The sequence below is a fragment of the Ambystoma mexicanum genome, chromosome 3q (assembly GCF_040938575.1).
Source record: "Ambystoma mexicanum isolate Mex_15411 chromosome 3q, UKY_AmexF1_1, whole genome shotgun sequence".
Lineage (NCBI taxonomy): Eukaryota > Metazoa > Chordata > Amphibia > Caudata > Ambystomatidae > Ambystoma > Ambystoma mexicanum.
In genome coordinates, this window is record NC_090926.1 from 580556721 (window position 1) to 580575012 (window position 18292).

General features: G+C 45.9%; 1 protein-coding gene and 1 long non-coding RNA gene across 6 annotated transcripts in view; one reads left to right on the forward strand and one right to left on the reverse strand.

The window, feature by feature from the left end:
• The window catches only part of LOC138582762 (uncharacterized), a 448281-nt gene that overhangs the window by 106703 nt on the left and 323286 nt on the right, over nucleotides 1-18292 (forward strand). The window lies entirely within an intron of this gene.
• TXN2 (thioredoxin 2) overlaps nucleotides 5260-18292 on the reverse strand; it is a 238807-nt gene continuing 225774 nt past the window's right edge. For all 5 annotated transcript variants that reach the window (XM_069654376.1, XM_069654380.1, XM_069654378.1 and 2 more), the window contains one exon: nucleotides 5260-5991. In XM_069654376.1, the coding sequence (XP_069510477.1) occupies nucleotides 5878-5991 (114 nt within the window). In that variant the 3' untranslated portion in view covers nucleotides 5260-5877. The remainder of the gene's footprint in view (nucleotides 5992-18292) is intronic.

Consider the following 18292-nt stretch of genomic DNA (forward strand, 5'->3'; position numbering starts at 1 on the left):
CCTCTGCCTCTCACTGCACTATTCAACAGCCCAGCTCACACAGCAAGCTGAGGGCTAACACTTCCTTGGCATCCGTCTTCTGAGTTTAGCCTTGGAACTCTGTACCAGGAAGCCTCCTCCTGGTGATCTCCAACTCGGAGAGGGGCATGCCAAGAGCATCTTCCTTGTGTTAGTCACAGAAGTCACCTGCAGTTTCTTTAGTGAGGGGATCGTCATTGCTGCCTGCCCTCCCCATGTCCTGAGGTCTTGGGAGTCATTGCGGTTTGCCTCTTAAGAGCGCCTTGGCCATCCGGCTGTACAGCACAGGAACCATCTCGCCGGAGTTCAGAACCGACACTTAAGCGGCTTAATACAGGCACCTAAAGTGATCACTGCACTTCTGGACTTGCAGAAAATGAGAACAAAATAGGGGGAAGTCTACCACTGGTAAATTAGAAAAAATGATTGATCAAAGTTTTAAATTAGATTCACTGGTTGGGGATTTTACATTCATTGTCCCACTTACCATTAAACGCGAAAACACACTGCACACAAAAAATGAAATTTTACATTTATTATTTCTTAAGTAAATTAATGTGAATATCATGGTTTATATGTTGGGAAGGTAAAACCATATTTTACAGAAAGGAAACAAGAAATTCATTCATACATGACCCAATATTTCAAGAGACATACAAATCAATTGGTGTACAAGTTATGAATAGAGTAGAATAGAAAAAAGGAAATATTAGATGGTAGGGTGAAAGAGTAAGACCCGGAGGTAGGTAGTAAAAGTAGAGAGGAGATTAAATTAGCATAGTGAATCAAGTATGTGGGTCAATAATATTATTCCATATTGACCTCCGCCTTGGGTGATGAATCAATGAGGACAATAAAGGACATTGTTTAAGACACCTGCAAAAATGTATCTAATGAGTTTCATTAGGGGAACACTGGTATGATTGTTTTCCTTCAGTTGTTGCTCCGATTGGTTGTTCCACCGTATAGGTTACTTCATTATTTACACGGCGTAGAAACATTACCTTTTATGGCATCTTTTTGATTTTTTTCATAGGATGCTCTAAGAAACATTAAATCTAGTTATTCAGCATCAGACAGATTGTCCTTTTGTCAGGAGGGTGTGAGTCGTATAAAAGGGTCTGCCAACGTGAAAAGCTTGTTTAGCAAGATTGGCTGGCGTAGGTAAATTGTGGACGTGATTTCGGCAGCTTTATGGATCAAGGACCGCCTTCTTCAGGATGTCAGTGAAAGACCCTGAAAGAACATGGATATATGTTAAGGGTGTTCTTTTAGGTCGCTGATGGTATAAAAAAGTGCTAATGCCTCTAGTGAGAACCCAGGGATTAACTTACCCACACACATTTCCCTCCAGAAACTGAACCTTCAATTGAAGTATGTGGGCCCAGCGATTCTAAAAGCCCTAGGGGTAGTTTCTGGAAGTATGTGGGTAAGGGGGTTGAGTTTTCTCACCCCTGCCCCCACAAGGTTTTATGAGTGGAAAGTCCTGACTACTTCTCCCTTGCCTGGTTGGAATCTGTGGAGTTCTGGCCAAGGATACCCCCCACCCCTCCCCGCCTTCCCTGGTATGGCGGGACTAGGAGAGGACACTCTAATCGCTGCTATGTACCTTTATTTCTGCATTCCTAGAAAATTTGTATGTAGCTGTTGGCTTTCCCAAAACTGGTTCTCCACTCCAAAAGTCTCTTGACTCTCTGATACTGGTATTTGGGACTAGGGGATCTTAAGGGCACTAGGGTCACTAACTTTTAGCAGGGAATTACTTTTTAGGTGCCTCAAAGGATAAGGCAGGGTGATTATCTTACATTGCAATTCCCTTCCTTACACCAATTTACGTTTGTGTCAACTTCTGACTTGCTTTATTGCATACAGTTTCTTAATTGAATTGTGTTTGCTGTTTTAAAAGCAAGTGATGGTGTTTTCTAGCGAGAACACCCCATGGTAAGTGTAAATGTCTATATACTGTGTGATGGTAGTACTTACATATTGGGGGTTCAGTGAGCTAAAATGTGGTTGTAGACTCTCCTGAGTGGAAGAAGTTCCTTAGAAGAAGATATTTGACCCATGTTTGTTCTCAGCAGAAGGGATCCCACACTCCTTTTTGACTGTATTGCTTATTGTGTATTTTCAGGCCCAAAAGTGTACTTTTGTACATTCCTGTCAAACTCATCAATTGAATGCTCAGAGTGCATCTCACTGTACCACTTCACCACCCCAACTATTTCTGAAGCCTAAGCCTTACTGCTCACCTTGCTACCTTCATAGAGTTTGGCTAGACCCAAGTGTCTAAATGCTGTTCACGATAATAGGGTGGCCTCCCAGACTCCTTCCCCAGAGCAGTTTCAGGAAATCAATCTTACCACCATGTGGGGGTGGTGATCAGGTCAGGGATTCCTTCTTGGGGAAACTGTGTGAAGCACTTGGGAGCAACTACCCACACCCCCACCCCACCTCTCCTCGTAAAACACATCCTAAAACTGCAATTTTGCACTTGGAAAAATATATCTTTGGCTTGAGCCAGCACCGGTCCCATTAGTTCATTGTAACCTAGTTACTTACCTGTGAACATTTCTTTTAGACCACTGGGACTCTTACCTAGCTAGGGACGGACTTTAAGTTAACTGCCTTATAATTCGAAGACTTATTTTTACAGGTATAACCATTTTACTATTCGCCACTTAACTCAAAGCTTTTTTCACATGGTTTTGCATTATTGCTTCTAGGGCAGAATCCCATTTGTGGGAGTCTATTGGCCCTTTTGTATGTCCCCTAAAGTTTTTGCTTTATACTGCTGAATTATTTTATTTGTCCTTCCGACGTTTGGGGTGAGCGAGGTCGTTTTAGCTGCACTCCCTTGCTTAACTCATATTTTAGGGGCACTGGTCAGAGACTAAAGCTGCCAGTGCAAGGAGACTGTCCCATTTACATTTACTTTTAGTTTGTAACACGTGCCACCTAACATTCTTTTTGTCCGGTAAAGTTATTTGCACCTTTGTGATGTTCCCAAGACAAGCTGGCTGCAGTGAACCATTTTCATAACTTATTTTACCAGGATAATGTAAATTTGAGCTCTATATACCCATGCCAGTAAACTCCAAATGGTGACATCTCCTTTTGCGGGGTACAATAGCCGACTCCCAGTCAGTGCTTTTTGTGACAAACTTACTACAGCTGAGATTGGCGTGGTCTGGTCTCAAACATTTCCAGCAGGCTAGGTCTCTTGATGGGAAGATGTGGGGTACATTGGGGTCCATGACTGAACAGCCCTCATCTGTTTGAATGGAGCAGATCCTCCAATTGTAGTACTTGTGCAGTCCCCAGCCTGAATTTGGGGCAAGCGGAGGTCTGGAATCATTTGAAAAGTAATCTGGTGGAGCCAGGAATCAGAGGAGAAAAGACAGCACTGAGACAAGACAGGGGGAGTGCTCCTATGGGATCAAGCATCACCAAAGCTAAATGCTGCAGCCTCTCGGAGGGAGCCTGTACTGTGTCACTACAGAGTGCTGGGCATGCTGACCTTGGCTGGAGTTTGCCCACCACTTTTCATTGCTTGCTGTGCCGTGGGAGGGTCCATCTGAGGATTTAACAGGGGCATTTCCTGCTGTCTCAAGTAGTCTGGTCTGTCCTGCTGCAAGTCGGCTGGCGCTGCATCTGGGTCACAGATTTTAACTGCTGCCTAGCCAGACAAAACCCGACGTTAACTTCAACCTCTGCACATGTGACCTAGACTGTCTACAACCAGCCTTAGTGATTCTTTCTTTGCCCAAGGGCAGGCATTTTAAGAATTGAGATAACGGGGCTGAGCATACTGGCTGCTTTTGTTGCCTCCTTTCCCTATAGAGCCCTGGATGAGAATTCCTCCTTCAGGTCCCCTCACTGACCAGGAATTTCAAGTGTGCCCTTACCTTTTGTAATGTCTTGCTAGAAGTATTGGACGTTTCCTCCATTATTTACCTGTTAGCGAAGATCTACTGAACTTCCTAAACACTTACTCAGGTACCTGCTGTGAACCCAAAACACTCCTCCGCTATGCCTTGGACTACGTGGCTGAGGGTATGACTTAGTAAGCATTGTGGTAATACCTTAAATGGTAAGGAATAAGGTTCTGCATCAACTGACACCCCTTTCCTCCCTTTACTGTAAACGTTATGTTTATTTATTAAATGTAACTGGAATGCTAAATGCAGTCAATTGTGGTGTATCCCCAAGTTTGGGGTAACCTGCAGTTTATATGTTGTATATATGCGGGGGTCTTTCATTGTGTCTAGTACTGTTGATTTTTAAGTAGATTTTCTCTTTAATAGTTTTCTTTTTTTTTTTTTTACACCACAGTGGAAGTCCAATACTGGACAATATGCGCGTTAGTTGTAACTCTCGACCATGTTTGACCTAAGTGTAAGCCTTACTGCTCACGCTAAACTTCATGTGTTTTGGCCTAATAAACGTACATTTTTATACATCTTTAATCACCTCTGTTACTTCACTAGCTCTATGTGTTGCGCTTATTGTACCTAAATGCCAAACCCCCAATCTAATTCGAAGCTTTACTAATCAGTCAACACTACGCAGAGAGGGTTTTGTTGCACCTAGGATGAAAAACCATTGCTCCTCGATTAGGTTGGCCTCTCAGAAGTCCAATTCAGAAAATCCCTCCTAACAGTTAGGATGCATGGAATCATACGGTTATGCTTCTGTGTGCAAGGGAGAGTTGCCCAGGATCTTGAAGCTCAGGTTTCCACAGGGAGGGGAGGATTCTTGGGCTCCCTTGTTCTGGATCTATATGTGAAGCTGCAACACTGGGCTCTTTAATTCAGGGTAGGTGGGATGCTCACACCTTATGAGCTAGTGACCTTTGGGCACTAGGTTTCCTTGCGATACTGAGATTAGGACGAGACTCTGGGTGTCGTGCTGCTGAGATACTTGAATACCACTGTGCAGGAGCCAACAACATTCACAATTCAACCCATTGGAAAATTGACCATTTCATTGTCTTTAACATTGACAATCCCAAAGCAAAACTTTCACCACAGTACCTGTTGTAATTTTCACTATTTCCACACATACCACATATGTTAACATTCAGCATCTCATTAGCTGTAGAATTCAGAATCTTGATCCATGCAACATTCACATTTTCACCAGCTCACCCACTGTTGCAGGTCATTTTACTCGCAGCAACATTGAAGCTCTCACTCACTGTAATATTCTCTGGCTATACTCCAACCAGGAAAGCCACAGGAATTTGCACTAGGTAAGAAACTTTATTCTCAGACAAAGAACGCTTTGATTGTCAGCAGGTCAGACCTTGTACAACCCCATTCTCTCCCATCACAGTGAAAAAAAGGATGTTGTGCCAATGGAAGTGTAAGTGGCATACAGTAGCAGACATCTCCAGGGGATGAGGGAGTGGATGTTTGGGATCTTGCAGTGTATGCTTAAGAAAAACATCCACAATGTCTGTAGGGGTACAGTGGAAAAGCAATTCTGCAGATGCCTTCCTGGGTATGGTGGAAAAGCCCTTCTAGAGGATGCCAGCCATGTAACAGCTGGGGCGTCTACTGTCTTAAATATAAGCAGTAACATTTATTTCCTCATATCACAGCATTCCACATGGTCAGACAATGCATAAGATATTTTACCCATAGGCCATGAGATAGCTTCACCCCAGAGGTTGGGGGGAGGGGGTTGGGGGAAAGGGGTGGGGGAGCGGTGAAGTGGGTAGATCACAGTTTTGAGGATTTACTTGCTGTGGGGGGAAAATGTGGAATTGGGTCACAGCAATGGGATAATTTCTTCAGAGGAGGGGCAGCTTTTAGGTCACATCATAGTTCAAGTATGCTCTGCTTTTCTGCGCCATCATCAGCCCACCAGCTTCTTCAGAAATGCCTCGAGTTGGTCATCGTCCTTCAGCCCAACAAACTTGTCCACCACCTCTCCATCCTTCACAGCCATCACTGTGGGGACTGCTGAGACCTGGGGTTAGGTGGAAAAGAGGGGAAGAGAGGTTACCAGGGTGATTGATACAACCATGTGCCAAGTGAGTTGCCCCAGCTTGGGGAAATTATTCTTAGAACAAAGACATTCTCTGATACAAACCATCTCTCTGCAGTCCTAGCAAGAGCAGCTTCCAGATAAAAGCATTTCATGGGATTATCCAGATATGAACAGGAGTGTCAATCCCACAGTTTTAGTATGTCAAATACATGAAAAACAAAAATAGGGGATGGGGATATTTTCTTGCTTTACAGATTACTGAAGAGCATTGGATTTGATTGTGCACCCACCACTAAACCTTACATTCAGTGAGGTGGAATAGGACATAATAAAATCGATGTACAGTTCAATCAGCTGCAAGGTGAAGATTAACAATATGCAAACTGGAGCTTTTATACAGCAACAAGAAGCGAGACGGGTACAATATCAGCCCAACGCTGTTCAGTTTCTATATCAATGGCCACCCTATGTTGGAAGAATCCAAGACTGAATGGCTCAAATATAAAATGCCTGTTCTATGCAGATGATCCAATCAGACTGGCACCCAACACAATCTCTGCATCCTTCAAGTATATTTATTACAAGACTCAAGCCCAGGAGGTGAACCTAACAATAATACAGAAATCATGGTATTCCAGAACAAAGCAAAAAACAATAACAAAAACTATTTTGTAATGCCACAGACAGTGAGAGCAGGTTATGGAATAACCTTACGTAGGTCTCAGAATAAGTGCATATGAAAGTAAAAACTAGCAATAAAAGCACTTCAATTATAGGCACCCAAAAGAAGCAACCCAGACGCTCTAGAATAGCATGTAGTGCGAGGTCAAACGGTAAATTCCTTCAAACAAGCCCTTGGACAATATATTAACAGAACTATAGTCATACTGCATTAGCACCCGAATGATTCGCAGCATGGAAAACAGAAACGGGAGGAGCAATTGCTAGCAACTTGGAGAACACCCTAAAGACGCAATAGTTAAGGTTACTAACTGTAGTGACTATGGCTTTCTTAGTCCATATTCCTCGATTGCCCCATACATTTGGGATGCCACCGCTATAGGTACAGGATCACAGCACTGGGCAAAGCGATTCAAGAAAAAAAATAGCAGATGGTGTATACACTCGCTGGCCCCTCTACTCACATGCTCTATGACTCCCAATCACCAGCCTCTTTCACAGTAAGTGTTATACTACAGAGAGACGTCTAAGCGAGGAAGGTGTGGCACATGGAGGAAATAATAGGCACTAGGAGTACCAAAGTCACTATGTAGACTGACTTACTACTACCCCCCCTCCCTCCCACGTCACCTTTCAGTCATACCTTTGTGAGTCTATCAATCAACTTGACGAAAGCTGAATCATGAGAAGAAAGAAACACTGCAGTACAGCGCAGACCAGGTTATCCAAAGAGGTTCCCAGAATCTCCTGCCTAAACCTGGCGACTCCACTTGAGCTGTGGTCTAGGGAGGAGTACTTGTAGAACGTATGAGGTGGAGACCAAGTGCAGTTCTGCAAACATCCTTGATTGGAACATCTCTCTGAAAAGTGACAAACTACTTTGGCTCTGAACAAATGCATATCTAGGCCATTGGGGGACTTGGGCGTTTGAGATCCAGGGAAGGATTCATGGAACCAACAGCCAGGTTGGAAGATCTGGATCGTTTTGCACATAAAAGCTAGAAGTTCAAAAACCTTAAACATCCAAATTATGCAGTGTCCTTTCCGATTCACTTAACTGGTCTGGGAAAAAGAAACGTATTATCCCACTTGAAGTGACATTTCTTCACCCCACCATGGGAAATTATAAAGGGTTGATCATGGAACAAGGTTCTCTTTGTGAAACTGAATACAGGGCTTCTTGAAAAGTGCTTGAAGCACTCCTCTAGGGAAGTGCAACCAAAAAGCTGTCCACCAGGAAATAAAATGTGTAACAATATACAGCAACAGTTTTACTTAGGAGTAGCGATTAAAAGGCACTTTTCTCTGCACTGTTCAGCATAACAATACAGCCGGGGCACTTAGTTCCACATATTCTGCGAGAACAAGGAAGTAAAACAGAATAAGAACAGCACTACACCATCCATGGCCAGTCACCCCAACCAGCAACGAGAAAAGCAAAATAGGTTTATTCTACCAAAGACAGTGCATTAGTAACAATATGGGCTTTTGGAAACGCTTAACAGAAAAACTATACTGTAGGACAATGTAACATTATATGTATCCTATGTATTGGCTTTAGCAATAGTTGTTTAAGTTGTTATACTGCGGTAGATTTGCTACAGCGACAAACGTTGTACTATTCTGCCTCCTTGTGGCTACATCATGAACAGTTCGCAACATCCTGTTGGTAGTCTTGTAAGGATGGTTGCTTTGCATTACTGTTCAGCAGTCGCTCTCCAGAGGAGCGCTACATCACTAGTTGATCCTGTATAGGTGCATCAGCCACGATTTCTAGAGTCACTGCCTTGCTTTCAAACTATTAAAATGTAAATACGTGAACGTGGCAAGAATTTGTATGGCGATCCTTCGGAGGCCAAAGGCACCAGCGATGCTACTTGAGTATGATTGGGTTTCGTTTAATTGTAAACAAACCATGGTAAACAATGGTCTGTAAACCACGTGAAAAGTATTTTTTCCACAAAAAGTTGATGACGCACGATGTTGGCACTGCAGTCAGGTACGCATTGATCTGCTCCTCCCGACTGTTCTCCTACACATGTAGATGGGAACCTTTTATTTCTAGACAACACTGCGCGTCCAATGAACGCTACTACAAAGTGCGCGCGTAACGACGCGCTGCAACCATGCCCCAATATTAAAAATTAATTGCAATATGAACACAAGCTAGGTTTATGGATTTATTAACTTGTAATCTAAACACTTTGATTACACCAAAGTAGCCAATATTACAAAACATAATTCAATTCCCTTAGCTCATGTACTTGTTCATCTAAAGCACACTTGTATTTTGCTGACGCAAAAGGTGCTTATTACTGATGCGCAAAATATTTTCCATCCGATCATTTTGCGCTCTACTGAAAGTGTGACACCTAAATAGCACCAAGAGCCTCAATCAGAGCCACTAAAGACAGTACATCTATTTTTTTTTATCAGTGTTCCTTTACTGAAACGGCTCTCAACAAACAACTACTGTAACCAAAAGACAAATATGACTTTGTATGATGAATCCCCCAGAAGCTCACCTTCTCTAGATCCCTGGTCCTCTCTGGGCAGGACTACTGCAACAGCCTCTTTCTAAATCTGACCGCCTCTACTCTTCGCCCTCTACAACGAATCCAGAACAGGACTGCGAGACTTGTCCTTGGCCTCAAGCCCAGGGATCGTATCTCTCCAGCCCTTAAATCTCTCCCCTGGCTCCCTGCGGCTGCAAGGATGAAGTTCAAGACCCTCTTCACCATCCACAGGCCTGGGACCACACTATGTCCAACTTTCTCTTCCTAAGCATCTTCCTTCTCGAGCCCTCCACTCATCCACCTCCAAATCTGAGGGTGAGAAACTTCTCCACAGAGTGGGGGTAGCTCTCTGTCCATGGCTAGGGCCTCCCTGACTCTCTCAAACTTGAGCAGGACCACCCAAGGTTCAGGAAGCAACTCAAGACCTTCCTTTTTGCTTAAGGTTTCTCCCTCCCCAATGTCCCCATCTGCTGCACATTCTGGTTACCTGGCCACCCACTGAACCTATGGGACCAGGCTCCTGCACACCCAGTTGCCCTTGCACTGCCTCCGGGCCTCCCAACCACTTAGGGGACTGTAGGGTTGCAGATACCGTCCCTGACTCTCTGCACTTATGAGCCACCGCCCTGACAGCACTTATGAGTTCCTTAACACTCCATTTCCCCTCCCTCTGGCACTTCTCCCCCTCACTCCACCCCCGCACTTGCGGGATCAGAATGACACAAGGCCTAGTAAGATCGTTGTTTTGTCCTCTTTTATCTTCCCTTTCTTGTTGCACCTAGAAACATTTGTGAACAGGTGTGTTATAAATGATTTATATCAATAAGTTCTAACAAAGAAAACATTTCCACCAACCACAATCCATCATCATTGGCTTTTTCAATGCCACAGTATAGTCTAGTACATTATAGTTTTTTTTTTTTTAAACAGTAGTTTATTGATTTTCATAAACCCAATATCAATACAACAAGGAACCAGTAATCATCAACACCTCAAGACATTCACATGCAACGATTCAATGCACAATTGTGAGGACATCTTCAGCAGGGCCAATCCACGAAGGACAAGCTAAACTGAAAATACCATACAATTCAAACAAGCATTGACTTTCACCAACAACTATAAACGTTTTAGAGTGACTTCTACAGAGTCCTTTTCACCTAAGCCTCTAGATACCTCTTAATCCTGGCCAAGAAAGGCGCAGTTTCCCCATAAAGCGCTCAGTAAGATCACTGACAAGTTGAGGGAATTCCCCTAAGGGAGAGCCCCCACAGTGAGGCTAGGGAGGTGAGCCCGCTGTGCAACACCCTCCCGAGGGGTCAAGGCAAGCGGGACCTCACGGGGAGAGAATCCCCTCTTGGGGGACAAGGACTCCCATTCCTGTGAGGAACTCCCAGATGCCCTCAAAGCAATGGCCTATATGGATTTGTTATAATGGAACATTATCAATTCCATAAAGATAAAGTGAATTTATGCTATCCACAACAGAAAACTAAGGCTATCACTTTATTTTTGTAATATATACTTTTCTTCTTAACAGAACAACAGCACATCCAAAGAATATCCCTGTAAATCACTCCCTCCAAGCGACTGTGCCAAGGTTGCTGAAAAGGGATGATATGGCGAGAAAGAGAGGGGAAAAGGGAGACAGGCCAAAGAGATCACAAGAGAGGGCGAGAAGCCGGAAAGCAGAGAACCAGGGAAGGAGACCAGGCTCTCGCTGAACGCACAGCCTGCATAAGCCAGTCGAGCTCCGATGCACAGCCAAAGACGGTTGGAGCCGATGTATGATAACAGAAGAAATCACATTGTGCGTGAAGAGCAAGTTCTGTAGTGGCATGACCACAAAGCAATGTTGGTGGGCAGTCCACCCACAGAACAACGCGATACCATTGGTGGGAGAAAACTACTCCTGACCCAAGATACAGAACAATTTTTATTCGGAAGCGAACGAAATGCACGTGAACCAGATGGCGCGACAAGTGAGCCATGGAGCCAAGAAGAAGCAGAAAGAGTCCAAGACTTTACCGGTATCAGTGACGTTACCCTCGAAACAGAAGGTAATACGGGGAACGCAGGGACTCATAACTCAAACTAAACCCGTCCTAGTGCTAATGCGAAAAGTATTGGAGTAATGAGAGCCGGTTCATGAAAGACACAGCTACATGAAATACACAAAGTGGGCGAGGATTTGAAAACTTGTTGCTTTGGTAAAAGGGAAAAATCAGAGCAGGTCCCGAAGATAAGAAAGAGAATATAATAGACATTTGGGAAACACCCACCCAGGAAATCAGAAAAACAAAAATCAAACAGTGCTCTGGGAAGAGAGACTAGAACCTGACAAGAGAAAATGAACATAGAGATTGTTGGCCAAAAGTAAGACTTGGGAGTAAAAGTAGAGAGGAAAGCTATCAATCCCCTACCAGAGTTCCATGACTTAATCCAGAAGTTAAAAAAAATATATTTGAGTTTGGTCCATTGAGTGGAATGAAATAACATAGAAAATACTGTGACAAAACAGAGCAACCAGTAGAATTGAGTCATTCTCCTGTCCTTCGTTACATCAGTGGCAGGGTGAGATAGGTTGGATTTGGACAGTGGATGGTCTTGTTTTTGGTCATTCACTCTGATGTGCACCTTAGTAAAATAGGTAGGGAACACCCCATAGATATAGGGAGAGATAAGTGTACTTGAAAGAAAAAAAAGAAATCATGCTTCAAAAGACCTCAGTCATAGTGTCCTCCATCTGATTCTCCACGTATGGTGTCATAAGTGGAATGCTAAAGTTCAGAGATGAGACAACTCACAAATAACTCATGTACATGGGCACACCCATTGATAACCATCCCCCAAAAGGATTGCTAGGTATAAAAGCCTCCTTGGGAGAAAGTAAACAACCCACTTCAGTCCTGGGAGGATAGCTCAGCGGCAACGTTCTCGCCTTGGAAGCAAGACGACACGAAGCAACACAGGTACGATCCCCAGTTCCGCGCTTAGAAACCTCTGGGTATTTAAGCGCGTTTGCAACTAAGACAAACAGAAAAAAAACAATTCCTGTAACAGTGCCTCGATGCCCGCGGGCTGTGTGAGCGCTTTAAAAATGCAAAATAATAATAATAATAAAGAGAGAGACACCTCATACTCCTCTGTACACAGGGTTACCTAACGATTTGGCCAAGGAAGAAGGAATAGAGAGGAACCCAGAAGTAGGTGAGAACTCAGACAAGGAGGAGGACGACGCAGGAACTGAAGTCAGAGACCTCGATGTCCTCTGGGGACCTCAATCCCATCAGGAGTACCCATGTGACCATGCTAGAGCGCCAGGTGGACCATTAATTTCACGTGGACCACTGACTCCTGGAAGGAGTAGAGCAAGCGAGGACTAGTCCTCTACGACGTATGGTTGCTCATGGTATATTACAGCTGTATCAAGAAAGAGGGAGAGGATTTGGATGCGTTCTTCATACATTTTGAAAGCCTTGCTAACCAATTTAATTGGCATGAGGTGTGACGAATCTGTCGATGTCGTCCCCGCTTCCCTAGGGGGAGATCCATCCCATGGGGCAAGGGCGGTACTTCCACAGTACTATAGTCCCCCTGGGGGTGGTGCACAGGGGGTGGATCACATGGGAGAAAAAGCCAATAGTTAGGAAAAAAGAGCCTACCCCAAGTACACAAAACCATAGCTGATGAGCATTTTATCCATTCCCTTCCAGCACAGTTGCAAAAGAGCATGCTACAACAAACCCTCACTTGAAACAGCCATTCAAGTGGCCCATGTACACCCGTAGGTGGCATATTACCTGAAACAACTACGGAAACCAATAGAGGTAAAGAGTAAGTTGGGCCCAAAATAAATGATTTATTTATATAGCGCTTACGCCTAAGCGCTGCACACAGAACATATTTTACATACATTAAATTATCCCAACTGAAGTGGTTACCAACTAAGTCTCCGATACCACCCCGAGAAGAAATAGGAAGAATAAAGAAGCCCCTTCTTGGACCACCTAAATGTTTCTCATGTGGAGAAAAAGGACATATAGCTACATTTTGTACCAAGAATAGCACAGAGGAGCCTATGGAGATAGGATGGATAACAGCTGAACCATGGGAAGAAGGAAATTACTCCGAAATATACTATTGCGGGGCACATCCTTTCCAGGCAAACGGAAAAGTACAGGTAAAGGGAATGTGGGCTAATGCGCTTATGGACTCAGGAAGTCGGCAGCCAGAGCCGATCTTTACCCCGAAGACATACAGGAAAGTCAACTTGTCAAAATTACTTGTGTACATGGAGATATGGAGACATATTTTAAAGTGCCCTTGGCCCTGAAAGCAATGAAACCAACCCACAACCATGAAACCAGCTGTAGTTCCTGGTCTACCAGAGCAAGTAATTATAGGCACACATTTTCCTACCTTCTGTGAATTGTTAAAACCATCCAAAAGTTCAAATCAAAAACCCCCATAATCTCCTTCACGCTGTGGGAGCCCTCCATTGAATTTTCAGATGAACAAATTACTTACCATATCTGGTAACGTTCTTTCGATGGAATGTTCCTCCGATGTATTCCACATCTATGACAGGTAATGTCCACAGCTATACTGCTTCGGGAAATTTTTTGGCAGAGGACGTCCTGCGTCGATCAGTTGTCCTTCGAGGGCCTCCGTCGAGGGTCGACGTCACCGGATGTTATATATAAATATGATGCACGGCGCCCGTAGCCTCAGTTATAGTTTTTTCCCCAGAACATGTGGACCAATCTCCTGCAAGTAGGACTGCAGAAAGCCTTGCGGAAACGTAAGCTGCAATCACATAAGAAATTCAGTAGAGGGGCAGGCTGGGAGGGCGATGTGGAATACATCTGAGGAACATCTCATCGAAAGAACGTTACTAGATATGGTAAGTAACTTGTTCTTCGAGGGGATTGTGTCCTCTGACGTATTACACATCTATGACAGACTGCCAAAGCAGTATGGAGGTGGGAAAAGAATTTACAATTTTAGAATGCCCAATCAAATGGCTGAATAGATGACTGCCTTACCAAAGGCCAAATCCTGCCCATGGATGGAGTCCAAGGAATAGTGTCTCACAAAAGTATGGACAGAGGCCCATGTAGCTGCTTCACAAATATTGCGAATAGGAAGGCCCCTCTGTAGAGCAGTGGAGGCAGCCACACCCCTAGTAGAGTGAGCCTGTAAGCCTATTGGAGGGTCCTTTTCCGCCAAACGGTAACACTCAGAGATAGTCAAAATGATCCATCTAGACAAGGTCTGTTTGGAAACAGCCTGGCCCAAGCGCCTTCCAGCATAACCAACAAAGAGCTGATCGTCCACTCTAATCTGGGACATCCGTGAGATAGAAACTCAAAGCTCTTCTAGGATCCAACCTATGGAAACTCTCCTCTTCCTTACCAGGATGTGGAGGAGGATAAAACGCTGGAAGAATCACCTTCTGGCTCAAATGGAATTCCGACACAACCTTCAGAAGAAAAGAAGGACGAACTCTAAGGACAACCCTGTCCTTATGGAAAACAGTAAAGGGTGGCTTGGCGTAAAGTGCCTGCAACTCACTCACTCTGCGTTCGGAAGTAACCACAACTAAAAACACAGTTTTAAAGGACAACAGTCGCAACGGACAAGAATGTAAAGGCTCAAACGGAGCTCCCATTAGGAACTTTAAAACCCAATTCAAATCCCATCCCGGCACTTGGAAAGGCGACGGTGGAAACACATTAGGTTAGCCCTTTTAGAAACTGAGAAATCAAAGGGATCTTAAAATAAGAACATTCCTCCGACGAGCGCTTAAATATGGACAGAGCCACCAGGTATCCCTTAATGGTACCCACTTGCAGGCCCTTGTGGGCTAAAGAAAGCAAAAAAGACAAAACCAAAAGGAATGGAACATTGGAAAGGATCCACATTCTGTACCCTGCACCAGTCACAGAACTTTCGCCAACGGCAACAGTACAGGGATTTCGTTGCGGGCCTTCTGGCCGAAAGCAATACCTCCATTACGTCTTCGGGGAGGTCCCAATCCTTATATCTCAACCTTTCAGATACCAAGCACGAAGGCCGAGAGACTTGACTTCTGGATGGAGAACCCGACCCCCCTCCCGTGACAGCAGATCGTCTCGGTAGGGAAGACAGCGTGGAGGGCAGATGGACATGTCTAGAAGGTCTGGGTACTACGCTCTCCTGGCCCATGCCGGAGCAATGAGGATCATTTGGGAACCGAACCTCCGCAACACGCGGAGTGACGGGGACTGGTGGAAATGCGTACAGCAGTGGGAAGGACCACTCCACTACGACCGCGTCCCCTAAGGCTCCTCTTAGAGGAAATTCCCGCGAGCAGAATCTTTCGCACTTCCGGGTGACACTGGTGGCGAAGAGATCCACTTGTGGGGTTCCCCAAAGGGCGAAGATCTCCAAAAGAACTTCCTGAGCCAGCTCCCACTCGTGATAGACTGTGCTCTGCCTGCTCAGAGTGTCCGCCGTCACGTTTTCGTCTCCGGCCAGATGAACTGCCGAGATCAAAACTTCCTGCTGGATGGCCCAGAACCAGAGCTGCATCGCCTCCCTGCACAACGGGAGTGACCCTGCCCCCCTTTTCTGTTGAGGTAGTGCATAGCCATTGTACTGTCCGTCATAATCAGGACATTCTTCCCCTGCACAGACAGAAAAGCCTTCAGGGCTAGCCTGACAGCCCTCAGCTCTAACAGATTGATGTGGAGTCTGGACTCCGACGGAGACCAACGTCCGCTGGCTGTCAACTCGTTGGCATGAGCGTCCCAACCTGTGAGGGATGCGTCCGTCACAATCAACACCTCTGGCCATGGCTGCCAAAATGGTGCTCCCTTCATCAGATTGCCTTTGTCGGGCCACCATAGAAGATCTTGGGCGACAGAGGTCGGAATCTGAACGGGATCCGACATCCTGCTGCAGAACTGCGACCACTGGCCGCTGGCACCAGGAAAATGCAGGAGGCCGAGCAACCTCAAGAATACAAACGCCGGGAGACTCTGGGCACGCTGAAACTTGTCCACCATCTGCAGAATGTGATGAGCCCTCACCTGGGGAGGCGAACACTGCCCCAGGGATGTGTCAAGCACTGCTCCGATGTATTGGAGCCGCTGGGTAGGTGTCAAATATGACTTCTTTAAATTGAGGGGGAAGCCCAGCTTGTGAAATGAGTGGCAGGTGACGGACAGATGATCCAGGCTTTGCTCGGGAGAGCGCACCCTGATCAACCAATGGTCCAGATAGGGGTAGACATGAATCCCCCCCCCTTTCCTGAGATACGCTGCCACCCCCACCATCAGCTTGGTGAAGACCCTTGGGGCGGAGGTCAATTCGAACGGCAGGACCCGAAACTGAAAGTGCGAGTCGCCAACCGCGAACCTCAGGTACTTCCTGTGCTTGGGATGAATCGGCACAAGAAAGTAAGCATCCTTGCGCTCTAGAGACACCAACCAATCCTGAAGTTGAAGGGCCTGGAGGACTTGAAAAAGGAGTTACCATCTTGAATTTGTCCTTCCTGAGGAGCTTTTTCAACCACAGCAAGTCCATGATGGGTCTCAATCCCCCGTCTTTTTTCAGGATAAAAAAAATAAGGGGACTACCATTCCTTGTTCCTCTCTGCTACAGGCACCAGTTCTACGGCGCCTTTCTGCAGCAGGGATAGGATTACTGGCGCAAGGAGCGGATCCGGACGCTTCAAAGAGAGCTTCTCCGGTGGATTGTCGCGAGGCCTCTGCCGGAAGGGAAGACAGTAGCCGTGAGCTATGATCTCCAGAACCCACATATCTAAAGTAATGGCCCGCCATTCTCCAAGATGCTGCGCAAGTCTGCCCCCAACCGACGAACCATGGGACATGGCCTCATGACTGAGCGGATGCGGCAGTGCCTGAGGGCAAAGAGGCAACTGCCCGAGCAGCTTTGGCACCCAGAGTACCTTGCTTTCCACCCCTGGTACTCCTACGGTGACCCCTTTGACTGGCAGCTCCTCTCGATCTACCAAAGGAAGAGTAGTACCGAAAGGAACCTCCCCTCCATTGCTGTCCGCTAGGATGAAAAGGTGGAGGTTGACGAACTGCAGCGCTCAAAGACTTTGCTGCAACCTCTCAAGGCTCTCGTCAGCCTTGCTGCCAAACAGATGAACACCATCAAAGGGCATTTTTTCGAAGACGGGATTGCACATCAGGAGCAAACCCCCGACCTCTGCAACCACGCAAACCTGCGCATCACAGTGCTCGCAGCCATGGACCGGCTGACACAGTCTGCCGTGTCCAAACCTGACTGAACGGACTCGCACATGGCATCCTTGCCGTCTTGCACGTGGGCTATAAAACCATCCCGTTCCTTCCCTTCGGGAATATGCTCAGCCGCCAAAGACGCACAGTTCCACAGTGTGTGTGTAAATCTCGCTACAGTACAAATGGAGTTCGCCGCCTTCATCGCCATACCCCCAGCCGAAAACACCTTCCTCGCCCAACCATCAAAGCGCTTATCGTCCCCATCAGGAGGGATGGTAGGGTACGCAGCCTGCTTCGAGGCGGCCGTAGCCACCTGCACCACCAAACTCTCCGGAGTAGGGTGCGTCGATAAGTAGCAGGGGTCGCTACTGGATGGGCAGTATTTTTTCAGAAGGGACTTATTAACTGCCAGTAGACTCTCCGGAGTAGTCCAAGCCGCTGCCACCCTCCTTTGCATAGCCATGTGAAACGGCAATACCGGGTCAGTTGGTGGACCTTGATCCAGGATGTCGGTCAAATCATCCTTAGTAAATCAACAGGTGGAGTAGACCACCCCAAGTATTCTGTCCCTCTTGACATGAGACGCCGATAGGAGGAATCCGCATGCGTCCAGGCTCACGTCAGCCAAACACCACCTCCGGAGAACTCCACCTCCGGAGAGGTATCAAGGCCACTAGCATCATGACTAGGCCCAGACAAAAGATCTTCAGGAACATCAGGAGGCACAACCATCTCCTCATCAGACAGTTCCTCAAACCTCTGAAATATCTTGCTAAGGTTGGAAAAACTCCAATCTAGGAGGAGGAACAGAATAGGGCTAAAAAA